At 41.9% G+C, this 20,127-nt stretch overlaps 1 protein-coding gene across 1 annotated transcript in view; it reads left to right on the top strand.

The window, feature by feature from the left end:
* The first annotated feature begins 3,250 nt into the window (after positions 1 to 3,250).
* Positions 3,251 to 20,127, top strand: part of LOC103742788 (transmembrane protein 180-like) — a 77,093-nt gene continuing 60,216 nt past the window's right edge. Inside the window, 5 exon segments of the mRNA XM_008843891.1 lie at positions 3,251 to 3,400; positions 4,809 to 5,514; positions 5,517 to 5,530; positions 16,943 to 17,112; positions 19,955 to 20,020. Of these exon segments, the coding sequence (XP_008842113.1) occupies positions 3,251 to 3,400; positions 4,809 to 5,514; positions 5,517 to 5,530; positions 16,943 to 17,112; positions 19,955 to 20,020 (1,106 nt within the window).

Below are 20,127 nucleotides of genomic sequence, written 5' to 3'. Positions count from 1 at the left end.
GGCCTCTTATCTCACAGAGATCTGCCTACTTCTGCCTCCTCAGTTCTGGGATTAAAGGTGTGCACCACCACCCCCTACCTGGAAAAAAAAATTGATCTTAACTTGAGAAATGTATGACATTTTACAAAAATCTGAGTTTGTAAAATCAGACTTAATGATAGAGCAGTTCGAAAAGGCACAGCATGCCTTGTTCTAACATACCTCAAACAAAACAAAAAAGTTCCTGGAATTTGTTGGGCTAAATTTGTGTCTTGACTCTGGGCTCTACCAACTCTCTTGTTTTGGGCTCTCTTAGTAACAAGGCGACCTCTAGCCTCAGTCTTCATTCTAACTTACGCCCAAAGTACATCCCTTGGGTGAAGTCTTTACCAGTAGTTCTAGCTTTTCTAATTTGAGAATTACCTTTTTTTTTGTCTTTTTGAAGCAGGGTCTCCATGTAGCCTCAGCTGTCCTGGAACTCACTAGGTAGACCAGGCTGGCCTTGAACTCATGGAGATCTGCCTGCCTCTGCCTCCCAAGTGCTGGGACTACAGGTGTGCGCTACATGTGTGCGCCACCATGCCCGGCAAGAATTACCTTTTAAAGTCAAAAATGTTGCCTAACACTTGATACTGTAGTACTTAGACTTTTCAAATGTTGAGACTTGCATAACAATGAAAAGAAAAAAACAGATTTGTATTTTATCATTGAAACAGAATCTATAAACATTTAAAGAATACAAGTACAGGGGACTGGAGAGAGTGGTTTTCTCCAGCTCCATGGGATCTATGCCTCTGTTCTCAACAAGCACCCACAGTCATGTGCACATACACCCCCATAATTAAAAAAAATACAAGTATGTTTGCTGCTCCCCGCCAGAACCGAGGGGTAGAGCAGCCCTAGGTGGCCCCTGGGGTAGTGGGGGTACTCGGGGGAGTGGGGAAGAAAAAAATACAACTATGCATAAGGACAAAATGTTTTGCTGCTGTTGTTGCAGCACTAGATATTGAACCGAAGGCCACCCTCCTGCTAGGCAACACTCTACTGACTGAACTACATCCCAAGTTCTGTTTTTGTTTTTGCTTTTTTTGGCGGGGGTGGGGGGTGGGGGGCCAGTTTGAGACAGCTGTAGCCCCAGCTGGCCTAGAACTTGCTATGTAGATCAGGCTAACCTTGAACTCAGAGATCCGCCTGCCTCTGCCTCCCAAGTGCTGGGATTAAAGGCTTGTGCCACCACACCCGGCCACATCCCAAGTTTTAAAGGTAATTCTGGGCTGGAGATGTGGAGATGCAGCTCAGTTGGTACAAAATATTCTTTACTACTAATAGTGTTTCATACGAACTTAACACTTTGTTTTGCTTTTGCTTGTGAGACAGGGTCTCACTTGGTAGCCCAGGCCAGACTCAAATTCATGATCCTCTTGCCTCAGCCTCCAGAATGCTAGGATTACAGGTGTGCACTATCATGTCCAGCTCATTAACCCTTTCTGCTCATTCTAAAGCCTCATAGCCCATACAATTAAGTTCATTCTTTGGTCTACAGGGGGATAAAGTGAAGACAATGAATGAATAATTTTGAGGTTTGAGACACAGTCTCATAACCCAGGCTGACCTTGGGCTCACTCTCTAGCCCAGGCTGGCCTTGACTTCACTTCTGTGAGCCTCCAGTGTCAACCTCTAGAGTGCTGGGATTGCAGGTATGCACCACCACACCTATCTCTGTTTTTTTCACTTTTGGTTTATTTTCAGTTTGGGATACCAATAGCTTGATCATTTGAGCTAAATGCCCAGTTTCCCCTTCTAGCTTGCCTTCCCTCTCCTTAAGAAATTGAGCAATATATTGGAATTGGAGAGATGGCTTAGCAGTAAAGAACACTGGCTGCTCTTGAAGAAGACTGGGGTTTGGGTCTCAGCACCTACATGGTGGCTAATAATTGTCCATAACTCCAGTTCCAGGGGATCCGATGTCTTTCTCTGAACTCTGTGGGCATTGCACAACATGGGTGCACTTGCACACATGCAGGCAATACACTCATATACAAAATTTTTTTAAAAAAAGAAGAAATTGAGCAATATGGACTGAGTTGTCTGCTTAATTTTGTTCCTGAGTCTCCAAGGTTAAAGCAGAGGCCCAAGGATTATTCAGCCAGGTAACATCCTCAGACTGTATGATATTCATTTACTTTCTGATTCGATAAGATTGTATAGAGCTGGTAAACAGTCCAATAAGCCAAGGATAGATAGGAAGATCAGTGGGGTGTAGCAGTACACACCTCAAATTCTAGCACTCTGGGGGCTGAGACAGGACAATTCAGAGTTCATAGCCACCCTAAGCTACAAAGTGAATTCGAGGTCAGGCTAGGTTATATAGCCAGAACTTGTCTCTAAAAAAGAATACCATATCATGGTGCTATCTTTGTTTGAAGTAATATTTTCCTTTTTAAAAGATTTATTTTTAACTATGTGTATGTGTATATGCTTGTTTGAGGCTGTGTGCATGTGCATAACTATGTGTATGTGTATATGCTTGCTCGAGGCTAGAGGAGGAAGTTGGATCCCCTGGAGCTGGAGTTACAGGTGATTATGAGCCATCTGACATGGGTCACCACTAGCTAAGTGTATCCAAACACTCATATGAATCTTAGTTTATAATTTAGAAGAAATATGAACTATACAAGTAAGAACGGCGGGGGGCGGGGTGTGGGGGGTATACCTCAGTTGTCAAAGTGCCTGCTGTGCGAGAATGAAGATGTGAGTTCAATCCCAGCACTCATGCAAAACCCAAAAATGCCAGATGAGTGCCTATAATCCTAGCTCTGGGGAGGCAGAGATGGGAGGATCTCTGGGTCTTGCTAGCCACCAGTCTTGTTGAATAGGTGAGCTTCAGGTTCAGTAAGAGACCCTGTCTCAAAAAGCTAATGTGACGAACAATAGAGAAAGACAATGTTGGCCTTGGTCTCCACATGCACACACACACATCTACATACATAAATATGTGTACATGTATATACCATACATGGTACACATAAAAAAGCATAAGTACAGTCACACTCTGTGCAAATTGGGGCTTATGACAACATCTCAAAAATGTTGAATAATTGTGACTAAGTAGGTAAAGTGTTAAATTGATAACATTTACAGCTACTGATTTTGAACTTTTATTTAAATAAATTAGTGTTGATGGAATTTTACAATATCCATCAACTATTGTATGAAAACAGTGAATTCTAACCTTTTTATTAATGTAGGGACGAAAACTTCTGTGTGGAAAATGATACTTTTAAACATTAAATCCACTGCCTGGGCATACTCTCTGGTATCACTGGGCACTGAAATGCTAAATTCTGTCTTCAATTTCTATTATGTGAAACTTTTCTTGAAACTATATAAGATTTCAGAACTGGCCTTCTATCAGTCTCAGGTAAGATAGAATTTTAAAAAATTTTCTTTTTCTTTTATGCATGTATGTAAGTGTACTGGTGTAGTGCAATGTCTGCAGAGGTCAGAAGAGGGCATTGGACTCCCCTGAACTGGAGTTACAGACAGTTGTTAGCCACCATGTGGGTTCTGGGAACCAAACCCAGATCTTCTGCAAGAGCAGCCAGTGTTCTTAACTGCTGAGCCATCTCTCCAGCCCCAAGATGGAATTTTTAACTCTCTTTAAATGTAGGACAGAGTTTCTTTCCTTACAGTGATGTATTTCTGTCATTTACAAAGAGCAAATTCTTTACATTACTTGTGTTACCAAGAAAAATGTATATAGTGTGGTGGCACAAACCTGTAATCCCAGCACTTGGGAAGTTGAGGCAGGAGGATTGCCAAGAGTTTGAGCTGGTCTGGGCTACATGGAGAGATCCTATCTCAGAAAGGAATGAAGGGAGGGAGGGAGGGAGGGAGGGAGGGAGGGAGGGAAAGGAATGGAAAAGGGTAGAAGGAAGGGGAGGGGAGAAGGAATAAAGAAAGGGAGAGAATTTTTACCTTGAAAAGGGGCATGATGTTGGCAGATTGTATTGTAACATCATAAATGAGCTGAATGGATAGTTTAATGTCTTTAAAATTTTCTCTTATGTTTTATAATGCTCATTTATTACAGACTACATACTTAATGCATCCATTCTGAGTTGGTAAAAATTGATATTTTAATGTTTCCTAGTATAGATATACAAAATTATGTCTTTGCATACATGGCCTATGATTCCATGCAAAAGTATGGCCCTGTGTGCCTGGTGGGAGACGGTCTAGCATAATAGCAGAAAGCACACATTTTGGGTTCATTGCTTTGATTCTGACATTGGCTCTGTTAATTAATTAACTAGGAAAGTTCCTTAAGCTCTCTGTCCTCAGTATCCCACTTTGTAAGTCGGGAATAGTAATAGTACCTATCTTGTAGGGTTGTGTTTTGAAGGATTTGATAAAATAATACATGTAAATATTTGTACTATACCTGAACACAAAATGACTATGTATTGGCTTTTAAGTAGCATAATCTATTGCTATTATTGATGTTAATTGATGGTTCTAAAAACTGAGTTTTTTCAGCTTTAGATACTTCTCGTAAGTAAAACCAGAAAAAAATCAGGGGCTTCTTTCTCCTCTCCTCCCTTCCTCCTCCCTTCCTTTCCTCCCTTCTCCTTTCCTTTTCTCTCTGGTTCACTATGGAGCCCAGGCAGTTCTCGAACTCGTGATGTTCCTCTTTCAACCTCCCAAGAGCTTGGATGACAGACATGCATCATCACACTGGGCTTTAGGAGTTATTTTCATCTTTTCCTGAATGTAGTAGTTTACACTATTAGCAGCTACCATAAAATAATCCTGTTTCTTCTTCCTAGGTAATTTTAATGATCTGAAATGTTCTGAACAACCTGACAGGGTATTTTTACTGGAACTCTCAGTCTGAACACTGTCTGAGTGGCCATTGTTATGTGTGTGGAGCCCTTTTACACGCAGTGGTCTTCCTGCTTCCTTGGTTTCCTTGGAGATACTATCAGCAAGGGGACTGGCTTAGTGGATTTCAGTTGGTGGTCTTCCTCTATGCATTCGACAGCACCTTCACGTGGGTGCAGCAAGTCCAGTGGCACCTGCTTGCAGGGACGGTCCCCCGGTCTGACAGCAGGCTGCAGGTGCTCAGAATGAACCAGTTGGCATCCCTGGTTGGCTCCACCAGCATCCTCTTCTGTGGCCTCATCTCTCACAACATGGAAATCCTCTCCAGTTTTCAGACCACCACCATTGTCATTGCTTTCCTTGTGGCTGCCAGCCTTCACATTGGCATGTCTCATATGAGACATTGCGATTCTGAAAGAAGCCTGAAGGAAAACTTCCTCTCAGAGAGTGAACAGGAGCTGGCCTGGATCTCTGCTGCTGTCTTACTGATGAGACAAATCTTGTCCCAGAGGAACTTTTACCTTTTCCTTGTCATCAATGTCTTCCAAGTCTTCCAGTTGACCTTCTTCAGTAACTTCATGATGATCTTTGCAGATAATCTCATCCCAAGAGAGGCTCTCTCTTCCTCTATATGGAGTGTCGTGTATGGGGCAAGATCTGCCCTCAGGTAGGTGAAGATCCTCTATGTGGTTTCTGAGATTTAACTCTTAGATGGCTGAGCTCAGAAACATGGCTAAGCGAGTAATGTGAATAAATGGCACACGTTTATTAACAAGCCCTCAGAGTCCAAGCCCAGACGTACAAGATTTGGTAGAAACAGTGGAAAAACAAGATGAAAAGAAAACAAGGAAAGAGCCCGATGAGAGCCAGGCAGAGTGATTTAAAAAGAGATTTATGTGTCTGAGTGCTATGCCTGCGTGTATGTATATGTACCATGTGTGTACCTAGTACCCAAGGAAGCCAGAAGAGGTGATGGATCCCCTGGAACTGGGGATACAGGCAGCTGAACTGAACCCGGTTCCTCTGTAAGTGCAGCCAGTGCTCTTAACCACTAAGCCACCTCTCCAACCCTACAGCATGATTAAAAAAAATTATGCCGGGCGTGGTGGTGCACGCCTTTAATCCCAGCACTCCGGAGGCAGAGGCAGGCGGATCTCTGTGAGTTCAAGGCCAGCCTGGTCTACATAGTGAGTTCCAGGACAGCTGGGACTACAGGGAGACCCTGTCTCAAAAAGAAGAAAATTTATAATTGCATTTATTGATTCATTGTGTGTATGTGTATATGTGAGTGTATGTGCATGTATGTGCCAGCACACACCTGTGGAGGTCAGAGAACAACTTACAGGAGTCTTCTCTCTCCTTCTTCCATGTCGGCTCTGGGAATTGAACTCAGATTGTTAGGTTCGGCAGCAAGGCTACTGAGCCATCTTGCTGGCCCAATATTTTAAACATTTTAGCTTTGAATGTTGTTTCCCTGGGCTTTCTCAAGCATCCACAGAGCTGTGGAAGGAAAGGAGTGGCTTCCTTTGAATTTCTAGTTAGGCTATATTCAGGCATTTACAAGTTCTGTGACTGTTTTATGGAAGAAGTCTCAGAAGGGGAAATAGAGGCAGGACAGAACGACACGGAAAACTGAGGCTACCTGGGAAGGGAAAGGAGCCCCTTAGTCCTGCTGGCTGAGAGTCAAGAATTCTTTTTTTTCCCATCTTTTTGAGACAGGGTCTCCCTGTAGCCCCAGCTGGCCTGGAACCCATTATGTAGACCAGGCTGGCCTCGAACTCACAAAGATCCACCTGCCTCTGCCTCCCAAGTGCTGGGATTAAAGGCGTGTGCCACCATGGTTGGTGAGAATCAAGAACTCCTTTTTGGTAAGTGCACCCATGTCGTGCAATGCCTGAGGAGGACAAAGAGGCTGTTGGATCCCTTGGAACTGGAGTTACGGACAGTTGTTAGCTGCTATGTGGGTGCTGGGATTCGAACCCAGGTCTTCTGCAAGAACAATGTTCTTAACTGCTGAGCTGTCTTTCTGGCCCCTCTTTTGACCTTTTTACCCATGTTTTTATCTTAGCATCTCAAAACCCACCTTGTAATCTTACTTAATAAACATTTTTTACTTTTTTTTTTCTTTCTCTTTGAGACAGTGTCTCACTTTACAGCCCAGGCTGTCCTCATACTTATGGCAGTCCCCACCTGCGTTGGCCTCTCAGGTGCAGGAATTATAGATGTGAGTCACCATTTCAAACTTAAGATTTTTGAACCCTTTCAGCAATATAACTGCAAAAACACCAAAAAAAAAAATGGATACATAGCTGTCATTAAGACTCTCATGCGTAGGTGAGCATGATAATTCACTCTTATAATCCCAGCGCTCGGGAGCGGTGAGGGGGTGGGGGTGGGGGGTGGTGGTGGCTGAGGTAGGAGGACTGTTAACAAACTCAAGGCCAGTCAGGGCCAAGGTTGGATAGAATGGTCCAGGCCAGCAGGAACTTAATGAAAACAAACCAAACAAACTCAACAAAAGATACAACAAAAAGACATATTTATTGGTTTTGAGACAGGGTCTCACTATGTAGCCATGGCTGGCCTGGAACGTGCTGTGTAGTCCAGGCTGGCCTAGAACTCAGAGAGATCTGCTGTTTCTGCCTCTGAGGTACTGAGATTAAAGGTGTGTGCCACTAGGCCCAGCCAAAAAGAGACACTTAAATGTGACTCTCTTGAGATGCCCATGCCCATTCTTCTCTCCTCTCCTCCCCTCCCCTCCCCTCTGCTCTCCTCCACCTCCTGAGATTATAGGCATTGACCACTATGCCCAGCTTTTCCTTTCCTCTTTTTTAAAAAAAATATTTTATTTATTATTTTTATTTTGTGTATGAGTATATTACCTATACATATGTAAGTACATCCATGTTGTGCAATGCCTGCGGAGATCAGAAGAGGGTGTTGGATCCCCTGGAACTGGAGTTACAGATGGTTGTTAGCTGCCATCTGGGTCCTGGGAACCAAACCCAGGTCTCTGCAAGAGCAGCTAGTGCTCTTAATTGCTGAGCTATCTCTCTAGCGCCCCCCTTTCCTCTCCTAATGTCTGTGCTTATAAATAAAACCATTTCTTAGTAAACTCCAACTTTGATTTAAACAAAACAAAACAAAAACCCCACTAGTCAACTTGATTAAGACTTCATGGAGCAAAGTTTCAAAACCCTTGGCTAAAAGCCTGAGTCCTGGAATTCCAGAATATCATTAAAATTCCGCAGTCATGACTCTTATGGAGCGTGGCATGTTCTTTGTCATACCACTTAGAGAGCTGACATATTACTAATTTAAACTAATACATCTCCTAAAACTATGACCTAACCTAGCCTGTGATATGAGTTTCTCAATAATAAGTAAAATCTGGTACTTAGACTCTTCAGGGAATAAGGGATGAATTAGTCTACATAGACTAGTGTATTAATTCCTTTTCTTGGCAATGACAGAATGTCTGACATAACAACTTAAAGAAAGATGAGTTTCTTTTGGCTCACAGTTTTAGAGGGTTCAGTTTGCAGTTGCTTGACCCCATGCACTTGGTTCTCGCATCCTGATGGCAGGCATATGTGGTGAAGTCTGCTCTTCATTCTAGCAGACAGGAAACAGAGCACTCTTTGGCTCTTTCCTTCCCCCCTTAGTGTTCCATCCAGGTGTTCAGCCCATTGCATGGTGCTGACTACAGCAGGGAAAATCTTCTCCCAGATTCCCAGACATACCCAGAGGTGTGCCTCACCAGTATCTTAGGTGATTCTGAGTCCAGGCTGTGCTTGCACACTAATCCTGTTGCCTCTGCCTCTCAAGGTCTGGGATTATAGGCAGGAGCCATTCTGCCCATCTTTGTTTTCAGTCATTAGTAACCCAATACCACACCAAGCATATTCAAAAGAAAAGAGGTTTAGGTCTGGGGATGTAGCTCAGTGTTCGAGTACATGCCTAGCAAGTACTCGTCCCATTCCCAGCACTGAAGAAAGAGGAAAAAAGAAAAAGTTTATTTTGCTCACGGTTCCAAAGTAAGACCTGCATTTTTCAATGGTCTTGTTGGTAGAGTTCTAAAGCAGCGCAGGGTATCGAAAGACAGGAGACAGGGAGCCTGAATGTATACATGCAAATTCTGGCCTCTGCGCTTAGAAAGCCATGAGGACTCAATTGCAGAAGTTCCAACCTGATGACTCTGTCTAATCCTAGTTACCCAAAACACCCATTGTTGGATCACATTTCCATCCTTAAACCTCAACATGAGATTCAGAGGGAGAATATACTATACTCAAACTGTGGCACATCCCTTTTATGACTGAATGAAATTCCATTGTATCAGCTTACCTATTTTGTTCATTCATTAGCTGATCAGTGTATTATTTATTTTCACTTTTTAAAAGACATTTATCTGTTCGCCGGGCATGGTGACGCACGCCTTTAATCCCAGCACTAAGGAGGCAGAGGCAGGAGAATCTCTGTTGAGTTCAAGGCCAGACTGGTCTACATAGTGAGTTCCAGGACAGCTGGGGCTATAGGGAGACCCTGTCTCAAAAAAAAAAAAGACAAAAAAACATTTATCAGCTGGGCATGGTGGCGCACACCTGTACTCCCAGCACTTGGGAGGCAGAGGCAGTTGGATCTCTGTGAGTTCAAGGCCTGGCCTGAAACAGTGAGTTCCAGGCCAGCTGGGGCTACAGGGAGACCCTGTCTCAAAAAGACCAAAAAAACAACCCCCCCACCATTTATCTGTTCATCTATTTTGTGTGCCTATGTGTGGGCATGGGCATGCCATGGCACATGTGTGGAAGTCAGAGGATAACTTGTAACAATTGGCTCTTTCCTTCTACCATGTGGGTTCTGGAGATTGAACTCCGGTCATCAGTCTTGGCAGCAAGTGCTTTTACCCTCTGAGCCATCTCTCTAGCCCCTTATTTCCATTTTAGTAATATTGCTATGAACAGTAATGTTTTTACATGGACATACATTTTCATTTTTCTGGTTATATATCTAGGGAGAGGATAACTGTGTCATACAGTAAAGCTGTGTTTTACATTTTGAGATACTGAAAGTTTTCCAAAGTGGCTGTAAAATTTATGTTTCTGCTAATAGTGCATAGTGGTTCCAGTTTCTCCAAACCTTCACCAGTACCTGTTATTACCAGTTTTCTTTCTTATAGCTATCTTCGTGTATATAAATGAACATCATACTTAGGGCTTGCATTTCCTTGATGTGTGTGAAATGACTTTTTATGTTCTTTGGAAAAATATCTATTTAGCTTATTTGCCTAGTTTTAAAAAATAAGAATATTATTTTAAATTATGTGTGTGTGCGTGTGTGTGTCTTTGTCTGTGTGTATGTGTCTGTGTGTGAATATGTGCACGTGAGCACAGGTGCTCATGGAAGCCAGAGGCATTGGATTCCTCTATTACAGGCAGTTGTGAGCCGTCTGATGTGGATGTTGGGACTCAAACTCAGGTCCTTTAAAAGAGCAGAATATACTCTTTTTAAAAAATATTATTTTTATTTTATGTGTATGAGTGTATTGCCTGCATATGTGTAAGTGCACTCATGTCATGCAAAGCCTATGGAAGTCAAAAGAGGGCATTGGATCTTCTGGAACTGGAGTTATGAACAGTTGTTAGCCGGCCATGTGGGTGCTGGGACCCATACCCCGGTCTTCTGCAAGAGCACACAGGTTGCTTAACTGCTGAGCCATCTCTCCAACCCCCCCAAAAGAACAGTACACACTCTTGACCATTGATTGAGCTATCTGTCCAGCCCCTTGTCCAGTTTTTAACTAGGTTATTTGTCTTCTAATTTTTATTTATTGTTATATATTTTCATGTATTTATATTTATGTTTTTAAAGAATTTATTTTTAATTTATGTGTATTTGCCCATGTGTATGTTAGGTGCATGTGTATGTAAGTGGCTGTGGAGGCTAGAAGAGGTTGTCAGATTTCCTGGATCTGGTGTTAGTTGTAGGCCTCCTGATATGGGTGTTGGGAACTAAACTTGGGTCATCTGCAAGAGCAGTATTCACTCTTAGCCATGACACATCTCTCCAGCACTATATACATATATATATATATATTTAAAATCATATTTTTTGTATGCCTTCTAGTTTTTTATTTTAATTTTGTGCGTGTGCTCATGTTTGTGTGTATGTGGTGTTTGTGTGTGTGGTATTTGTGTGTGTGGTGGCTGTGCACATATTTGCATATGTGTGTCTGGAGGTCAGAAAATAATCTTGGGTGTCCTTTCTCAGGTGCCATCTGCTTCTTTTTCTTTTGAGTCAGGGTCTCTTAGTGGCCTGGAACTCACCAAGTTAGTCTGGCTGGTTAGCCCCAGGTATCTTTCTGTTTCTGCCTCCCTGGTGCTGGGCTTGAAAGTGTGTGTCACCACTCTGGACATTTTTTACATATCTTCTGGAGATGACCCTTATATCTTCAGGCCTGCAAGGCAGGACTTCACTGAGCTGTTTCTCCAACCCACACTTTTATTTGTTGAGCTAGAATCTTGCTATGTTGCCCAAGCTGACCTCAAACTCCAGATCATCCTACTTCTGTTTCCCAAGTGCTGGATTGACACATGTGCTTCATGCCTGGCCCTTGTCTTTTTTTTTTTTTTTTTTTTTTTTTTTTTTTTTTCTGGTCTTTTTTAGACAGGGTCTCCCTGTATCCCAGTTCTCCTGGAACTCACTATGTAGACCAGGCTGGCCTTGAACTCACAGAGATCTACCTGCCTCTGCCTCCCAAGTGCTGGGATTAAAGGCATGTGCCACCATGCCTGGCTACATAAGCTTTTTATAACTCTTAAAATATTTTAAATTTTACTTATAGTGTGTGTGTGTGCGTGAGCATGCCACAACATGTGTATGTGTGTGTCATAATTTTTCTCCCTATCATGTGGGTCCCAGGGATTACATTCAAGTTGTCAGGCTTAGTGGCATGTGACTTTCCGTGCTGAGCCATCTTGCCAACCCACGTATGCTTTTTAAAATAAAAGGAAGTCACTTATGGATTTTCCATATTCTGCTTTTTAACCTTGACAGGTTGTAGAAATGATCATGTCACATAAAAATGTGTGTGTGCATATGGTAATATGTGTACAATATGTGTATGCAGATGCATGTCCACGTGTGTGGGAACATGTGGAGACCAGAGAAATGTTGGGTGTCTTACTCTATTGCTTTTCACCTTATTTCTTGAGACAGAGTTTCTCGCTGAATCTGGACCTCACCAGTTGTCTAGACTGGCTGGCCAGCAAGCCCCTGGGATTTTCTTATCTTCGCTTGAACACTGCTGGGGTTGCAGACACATGCACCCATCCCCTTCTTTTACATGGGTGCTGGGGATTCAAACTCAGGTCTTCATGTTTGAGCACCAAACCAGTCTCAAAAATCTGTTTATTATTGTTTTGAGACAAGGCTGGCCTTGAATTCTCTATGTAGCTGAAAATGACCTTGAACTTCTTTTTTTGATATTTTTTATTCACAGAGTGTTTCATACATGAGTGTTGTATTTACATCATTTCCACCACTCCCAGTTCTCCCTCGAACTCTGGCTATGTCCCCTCCTCTCTGAATTTCATGTCCTCTTCTTTGGTATTATTGTTACATACACACACATTTTAAAATAAATAAATACCAAGTGCAGAGTCCATTTAGTGAACTCTGTGTGTACTTGGGTTGGGGCTGACCACTTGGGATTAAGCCTTGACCTTCTTATATTCCTGGTTCCACTTCCCGAGTGCTAGAATTACAGGCATGCATCACCACACCTGGTTTATGTGGTCCTGGGGACCACAAACCTAAGGCTTTGTGCCTGCTAGGCAAGTACTTTACTAATGGAACTACATCTCCAACCCCAAAATATTTTTTAAAAGATTTGTGTTTATTTTTGTGTATGTGTATATGTATGTCTATGAGTAAAATGGCTGGTGATACTGGAAGTATATTTTTATTTATTTATTTATTTTTATTTTATGTGTATGAGTGTATTACCTGCATGTATGTAAGTGTACCCATGTCATGCAGTGCTTGCAGAGGACAGAACAGGGTGTCAGATCCCCTTGAACTAGAGTTATGGATGGTTGTTAGCCACCATGTGGGTGCTGGGATTCAAACCTGGGTCCTCTGCAAGAGGAGCCAGTGCTCTTAACCACTGAGCCATCTCTCCAACCCCTGTATGTTAGTTTTTAAAGATATTGCCAAACTATTTTCCATCTTCCATTGAGAGAGAGAGAGAGAGAGAGAGAGAGAGAGAAAGAGAGAGGGAGAGAATGTCATGTGGGTGCCAGGGATCCAAATTTGGGTCCTCATGCTTGCTCAAACAGGCTCATTCAGCCATCTTCTTAGCCTCTTACATTATCTCAGCAATATATGAATGTTCTAGTTGCTTTGTTTCTCACCAACACTTGATATAATCAGTCATTTTCGTTTTAGCCATGCCAGTAGGTATGTCATAATATATTGTGGTTTTGAAGGCATTTTTTTCCTGACTGCTAATAATGTTGAATGTCTTCTCATGCCATACACGTATTTTTATTTGTTTTTCATATTTTTGAGACAAAGTCTCATATTGTAGGCCAGGTTAGCCTGGAACTCACTCTGTAGCCCAGGCTGGCCCCCAAATTGTGGCTATTCTCCTGTTTCAGGCTATTAAGGGCTAGGATTACAAATGTGAGTCACCATACCTACCTGTCATCCATGTATGTTTTTGGTGGATCATTTATTCAGATATTTTGTCAAATTAATTGGCCTATTATTTAATCATCATATTATTGAGTTTCAGTAGTTTTTATATATTCTAGATAGATGTCTTTTGTCAAATATATGTTCGATAAATCTCTCTCTGTCTCTCTTGGACCTAGGGCCTTGCATGGGCAAGTGTTGTACCACTGAATTATATCCCCAGCTAGTAAATATTTTATCTTAGTGTCTTCCTGGCTGTTAAATGTTAAGAGAAATATAGCCAAAAGATTTCAACAGACCTCTTTCTCAAGCTGTCACAAGAACATACAAAATACAAAGATGCATAAATTTATGCTTAATTTCTACATAATGACACTTGCATCAGACTCTGTTGTTACTTTTTGGCTAAGTTGCTTTACGCTTTTTCACGATTGGGCGCAGTGAGGAAGGGACCCTGTGCATTCCCTTTCCAAGGCTGACTTCTCAGCGGTGTTCATTTCAAGGAGCTGAGTGAATGGAAGGAGGAAATCACGAACAAGCCAGGCATGATGGCTCCTACTGTTACTCCAGCACTCAGGAGGCCGATGAAGGACAATTACCTGGACTTTGTGAGGTCCAGGCCAGCATGCCCTTTCGAGCAAGAACTTGTCTCAAAAAAAAAAAACCAGAAAGAAAACAACAACAAAAAACCCAAATCAATGATGTTTCTCCCTTACAAGTACTAATTGGGTCCAGCCCTGCCTAGCTTCCAAAATTAGGCATGTTCAGGGTGGCCTGGCTTTAGATAACAAGTAGTCTTTTTCTCTACTGTCTGATGGGTCTGTCTGTCTCATGCATCCCACTCACTTCAAAGAGGCAGACTAGGAACTGTTAAGAGTATGGCTCTGGAATCTTCCAAGGGGGAAATCTGGCTCCCTGTTTATTAACTGTATGACCCTGGTAGTCACTCAATTTCTCTGTATCTCAGTTTCAGATATAAAATGAAAATAAAAATGGGGCCTACCGGAGCTGGAGAGATGGCTCAGCAGTTAAAAACACTGGTTGTTCTTGCAGAAGACCTGGGTTTGAATCCCAGCACCCACATGGCAGCTAACAGTTGTCTGTAACTCCAGTCCCAGGGGATCTGACAGCCTCTTCTGACCTCTGAGGGCATTGCATAACACAGGTGCACTTACCTACACACAGGCAATACACGCATACACATAAAATAAAAAAAAATTTAAAAAATTAAAAAAAGAGGGGAGCCTACCCAAAGCACTCACTGTGAGAACTGCATAATGAAAACACAGGAATTATTGAAAGGGTTCCTGGTACAGAATAAACCCTCTAGAAACGCTGGGGCTTACTGTGATGCACTGTCTGCTCAGGCTGGTGTTTTTATAATAATACTCATCACTGGCTTATATCTTTTTATATATTGAACATAAGAATAATAACTAAGCATTATTAAGTGTCTTATACATTGAATATCGATCTATCTAGGGGAAGAAGGGGTTATAAGATTATTGCACATTGGTACACTGCAATAAAATAGAAAAAATGAGAGAGAGGGAGATAGAAAGACAAAGAGAGAGGAAGGAGGAGGAGGAAGGGGAGGAAAAGGAGGAGGAAGAGGAAGAGAAGAGGAGGAGGAAGAGGAGGAAGAAGAAGAGGGGGTGGAAAGTTGGTAGAGAAAATGTCTTTTAGGTGAAGTAACTTGTCTGGAACACACAGGCCATTAAAAGTAGCAAAACTGGAATTCAAACCCAAGGCCTCTGATTTCCAAATCTTGCACTCTGCCACACATTTCTTGCATTGTTAACTTCTTGCGTGTTTGTGTGTGAGCCTGAGAAGCAGCAGCTCCCCTCAGTAAGTGGAAATGTGTGACTTTATAATATAATACAGGAGGATCCTGGGGCTTGCTGGAGTGTTCTGTGTACTTTCTCTCTAAGAAATGCCTTGCAGCCCATCCGTCACTGAGCCATTGTTTTCAGCACCCGGAAAATGAGCTCCTGTTCCTTGAAAGTAGAGAAGGAAGCCAAGAAATCAGCCAGAGGGGAAAAACCCTTATGTTTATTAAAGGACGTTTATAGTCTATTTACATTGTTCGAAATCCTCTTCTAATTGTAACGTATGTACATTTGATTTGTGAAAACTTTTCAGGCTAAGCAACGTGCTATTCAAATAGAAAACAAAGAGTGTCTTCTGATCTTTGTGAATGTACACATGGATATTTAGCACAGACTTTTCAGTCTAGGGCAATCAACTTCTTCACTGGTAGTAAGAAATGTAGAAAGGAAAGTTTAAGTTCTCAGTATGAACCTGTTGGAATCAGACTAAAATATGTAACATAAGCAGAGGAAATGGAGATGGATCATGAGCTCATTAGACCTCTGATTTGGGGGTCACAGAACCAGTTCAGATTTACTTCACAGCACAGATGGGAGGTATTTATCTATAGATAGTGTTAATACTGTCTCTTGAATGCTAGGTCAGTGCTAGACTTTAATCTCCAAACTGTAAAATTTCAATCTATTTTAGATTTGGGTTGAATCTTTCACTTTACCATAAAGCAACAGCTGTCTGTTTTTAAGTGGGTGGATTTTCCCCCCATATGATTAGTTTTTATTATGTTAATGTAAAAAAACTAGGAAACCATCCCTGGTTTACTTATGTGCTTTATAGAGATAACAGTTTTTTAAATACTCACACTGCATTAGTATTCATAGTCTTTTTCTTTTTTTCCCTTTTTCGGCAGTGCTAGGGATGTAACCCAGAACCTTGCACATGCTAGGCTCTACCACTGAGCTACATCTCCAGCCCTTTATTTATTTATTGAAATATTTTATTTATTATTTAATTTTATACATATGAGTGTAATGCCTGCATGTATGTATGTACACCCGTGTCGCGCAATGCCCACAGAGGTCAGTTCCCCTGGAACTGGAGTTACAGATGGTTGTTAGCCACCATGTGGGTGCGGGCGATTGAAATACCCAAGTCCTGTGCAAGAGCAGCTAGTGCTCTTAACAGTTGAGCCATCTCTCCAGCCCTCAGCCCTTCAATTTTTTATATATATGGATAGTATTCCCAACTAGTGGGTGTGGTGGCTCACCTATAATCCCAGTATTTGGGAGGCTGAGGCAGCAACATTACTATGAGTTCAAGGCCGGCCTGGATGACATGGTGAGTTCTAGGCTAGCTGGGACCATATAATGAGACCAAGTCTCAAAACAAAATAAACCCACAAAACCCTCCTTAGTCAAGACAGTGTGAGCAGAGTTACCATAGCTGTAACCCAGAAACCATTTGTAAGGAGGTGCTGAGTTTGTCATCCCTGGTAGGCAGGAATAACAGGTGGGGTGGGTTCCTTCTTAACAGTGTCTGTCTGTTTCTTTTGCAGTGTCTGGTACTTCTAGGTTAGCCCTGGCTGAAGACATATGGTTACTCTAAGATTATCTTAATTTCTTTCTGCCTAGAAGGAGCAGCCGCCATTGCCATGTTACTTCTGGGGCAGGAATACTATTTCTGTTTGGCTGTTTATCTCACTGTTATCATATAAGTAAACCCTGGGTCTGATCCCAGCATTATACTACATGTTACCAGTCACCCTTCCAAGCAGTGAAATGTCTTTGACCTGAGTAGCTGGGATTGCAGGTATGAGCCATCATGCCAGGGTAAACATCTTTGATCTTAATGGAGCTTAATTCTCACTTCTAGGCTGGATCATTGTACCTTTCCACGAAATTGAATGTTAACAGTTTACTTTTTTTTTTTTTTTAAACGTGTATGGGTCTTTTGTGTACCTGTTTCTAAGTGCACCAAGTATGTGTAATGTCTGCAGAGGTCAGAAAGGGTTTTGGATCCCTTGAAACTAGAATTGCATATGGTTGTTTGTTAGCTGCCATGTGGGTGCTGAGAAATGAACCCAGGCCTTCTGCAAGAGCAGACGGTGCTCTTAACCACTGAGCCATCTCTCTAGCCCCAATAGCGTGTTTTTTGAAGGCATTTCATACACTAATATTTGTAAAGTTCTTTTATTTATTTAATATTTTGTTTTTATTTTATGTGTATGTGTATATTGCCTGCATATATTGTAAGTACACCTGTGTCTTACAATGCCCTCAGAGGACACAAGAGGCTGCCAGATCCCGTGTAACTGGAGTTATGGACCGTTGTTCGCTGCCATGTGGGTTCTGAGATTTGAACCTGGGTCTTCTGCAAGAACAGCCAGTGTTCTTAACCACTGAGCCATCTCTCCAGCCCTTCTTTAAAAGCTTATTTAGTAGTTGGGTATGGTGACTCACCCCTGTAACCTAGCACTCAGGAGGCTAAGGCAGGAAAATTGCCATGAGTTTCAGGCAAGTCTAGGCTACAGAGTAAGACTATGCCTCAAAAGAAAACTGATCAAACAAACAAAAAAATCCAAGGTGCTGGTAAGAGAGCTCAGTCAGTAAAGTACTGTCCATGTAAGCGTGAGGCTCCCCAGTGCCCATGTAAAAAGCCAGACACAGCAGCTTGTGGCTGTAACCCCAACACTTGGGCGAGCAGGGGTGGGGTGGAGTGTCAAGTACAGGAGGATCCCTGGAGCTCATTGCCAGCCAGTCTAGCCTAATGGGTGAACTCTAGGTTCAACCAGAGAGACCTTGTCTCAAAAAAAAAGATGGAGCTTGATTGAGGAAGATACCTGACACTGACCTCTGATATCCACATGCATGCACACAACTTCACAAACACATACATATGTGATACACAAATAAAATGTAAAAAAGAAAAAGTAAAAAAAAAACTAAACAACAACGACAGCAACAACAGTAAAACCAAACGAGGCTCACGAGCACACTTATAGTCCCAGCACTTGGGATAGCCTGTGTTTATTCGCCTCCCATCCTCTTGTAGTACTCAGTATTCTACATTCAGGCTGACTTAAAAAAAAAATCTCTAGGGGCTGGCGGGGGAGGGGGCGGGGAGCTCAGCGGTTGAGAGCACTGACTGCTTTTGCAGAGGACTCAGAGTTCGATTCCCAGCACCCACATGGCGGTTCCGAGCTGTCCTTGACTCAAGTTCCGGGGGGATCCAAGGCCCGCCTCTGACCTTCGCGGCATCGCACGACATCAGTGCACTCTGTGTGTGTATGTGTGTGTGTGTGTGTGTGTGAGAGAGAGAGAGAGAGAGAGAGAGAGAGAATGTGGTACTTGTGGTTCCGAGTCTGGTTTATTTCACTTAATGTCCTTCAGTTCCATCCATTTTGCTGCTTACCTCAGGATTTTATTTTATATAACTGAATAATATTATAGTGCGTATACATACCACATTTTCTTTATCTGTTCCTCCAGTAATAGGCATCTCGGCTGACTCCTTATCTTGGCTATTGTGAATAGTGTTGCAGAAAGCTAGGTCATGCAGGTTCTCTTGGGCATGCTGATTTTATTTCCCTTGGATTTGTACCTGGAAGTGAAATAGCTGGACCTTAAGGTATTCCGTTTCTAGCTTTTGACAGTAATTACTCTGATTAAGAAGAAATGATATATGTAGTTTTGATTTGCATTTTTTGTGGCTGATGATATTTAGTATCATATATATGTATTCATTTGATTGCTTTTGAAAAGAGCTTATTCAGAATAGTACCCATATTTTGATTGGATCACTTTTTATTTTAGTTTTTTTATAGTTTTTATTAAAAACATTTTTAAAATTATTTTTATTTTGTGTCTGAGTGTAATGCTTGCATGTAGGTAGGTGCACTCCTGTCATGCAATGCCTGCAGAAGTCAGAAGAGGGCATCACATCTCCTGGACCTAGAGTTATGGATGGTTGTTGGTCACCATGTGGGTGCTGGGAATCAAATTTGGGTCTTCTGCAAGAGCAACCAGTGCTCTTAACTGCTGAGCCATTTCTCCAATCCCTGGTAGTTTTTTTGTTTTATGAAGTTCTTTTTGAGTTCCTTACATAGTCCAAATATTAATCCAGATTAATAGTTGGCGTATATTTTCTCTCATTCTATAGGTTATTGACTTTTTTCTTTTGATTCCATGCAATCCTATTTGTCTTTTCCTGGTTTTCATTTCCTGTGTTTGGGTATTGTATAAAAAAATCATTGAACTCATTTGTTTAACAACTTAAGTGGCTTCTTATTGTTCTTGGGTTAGATCCAATATCTGAAGTGTTTTGCCTATGTTTTTGTCTATTTTTGCTTTTGTTTGTTGGTTTTACATAGCTCGAGCTGGCCTCAAACTCACTGTGTAACCAAGGCTGACCTTCAACTCCTGATCCTCCTTCCACCTCCCAAGTGCTGGGATTATAGGACTGCATTACCATGCCTAGCTCTGTTTTCTGTTTTGTTTCGTTTTAATAGCAAGATCTGTACCTCCTAGTTATAAAATGTTCATGCATGTACAGTTTTTAAATTTTTTAGGGTGATTGTGAAAGCTTCTTTTTGCTTTTTTAACTTGCCTCTGGCTGATGAAGATTTCAACAGGAAGTAAGTACAGTTCTTCAGATGCTATCTACAAAAATGTCACACTCTGACAGAACCTAGCAGAGTCTCTGCAGCTTAGTTATAGTAACACTACAAATCACATACCAGAG

The sequence above is a fragment of the Nannospalax galili genome, unplaced genomic scaffold (genome assembly GCF_000622305.1).
Source record: "Nannospalax galili isolate Female #2095 unplaced genomic scaffold, S.galili_v1.0 scaffold381, whole genome shotgun sequence".
NCBI lineage: Eukaryota > Metazoa > Chordata > Mammalia > Rodentia > Spalacidae > Nannospalax > Nannospalax galili.
Note: the sequence above shows the minus strand (reverse complement) of the source record. Positions and strands in the feature narration are given on the sequence as shown.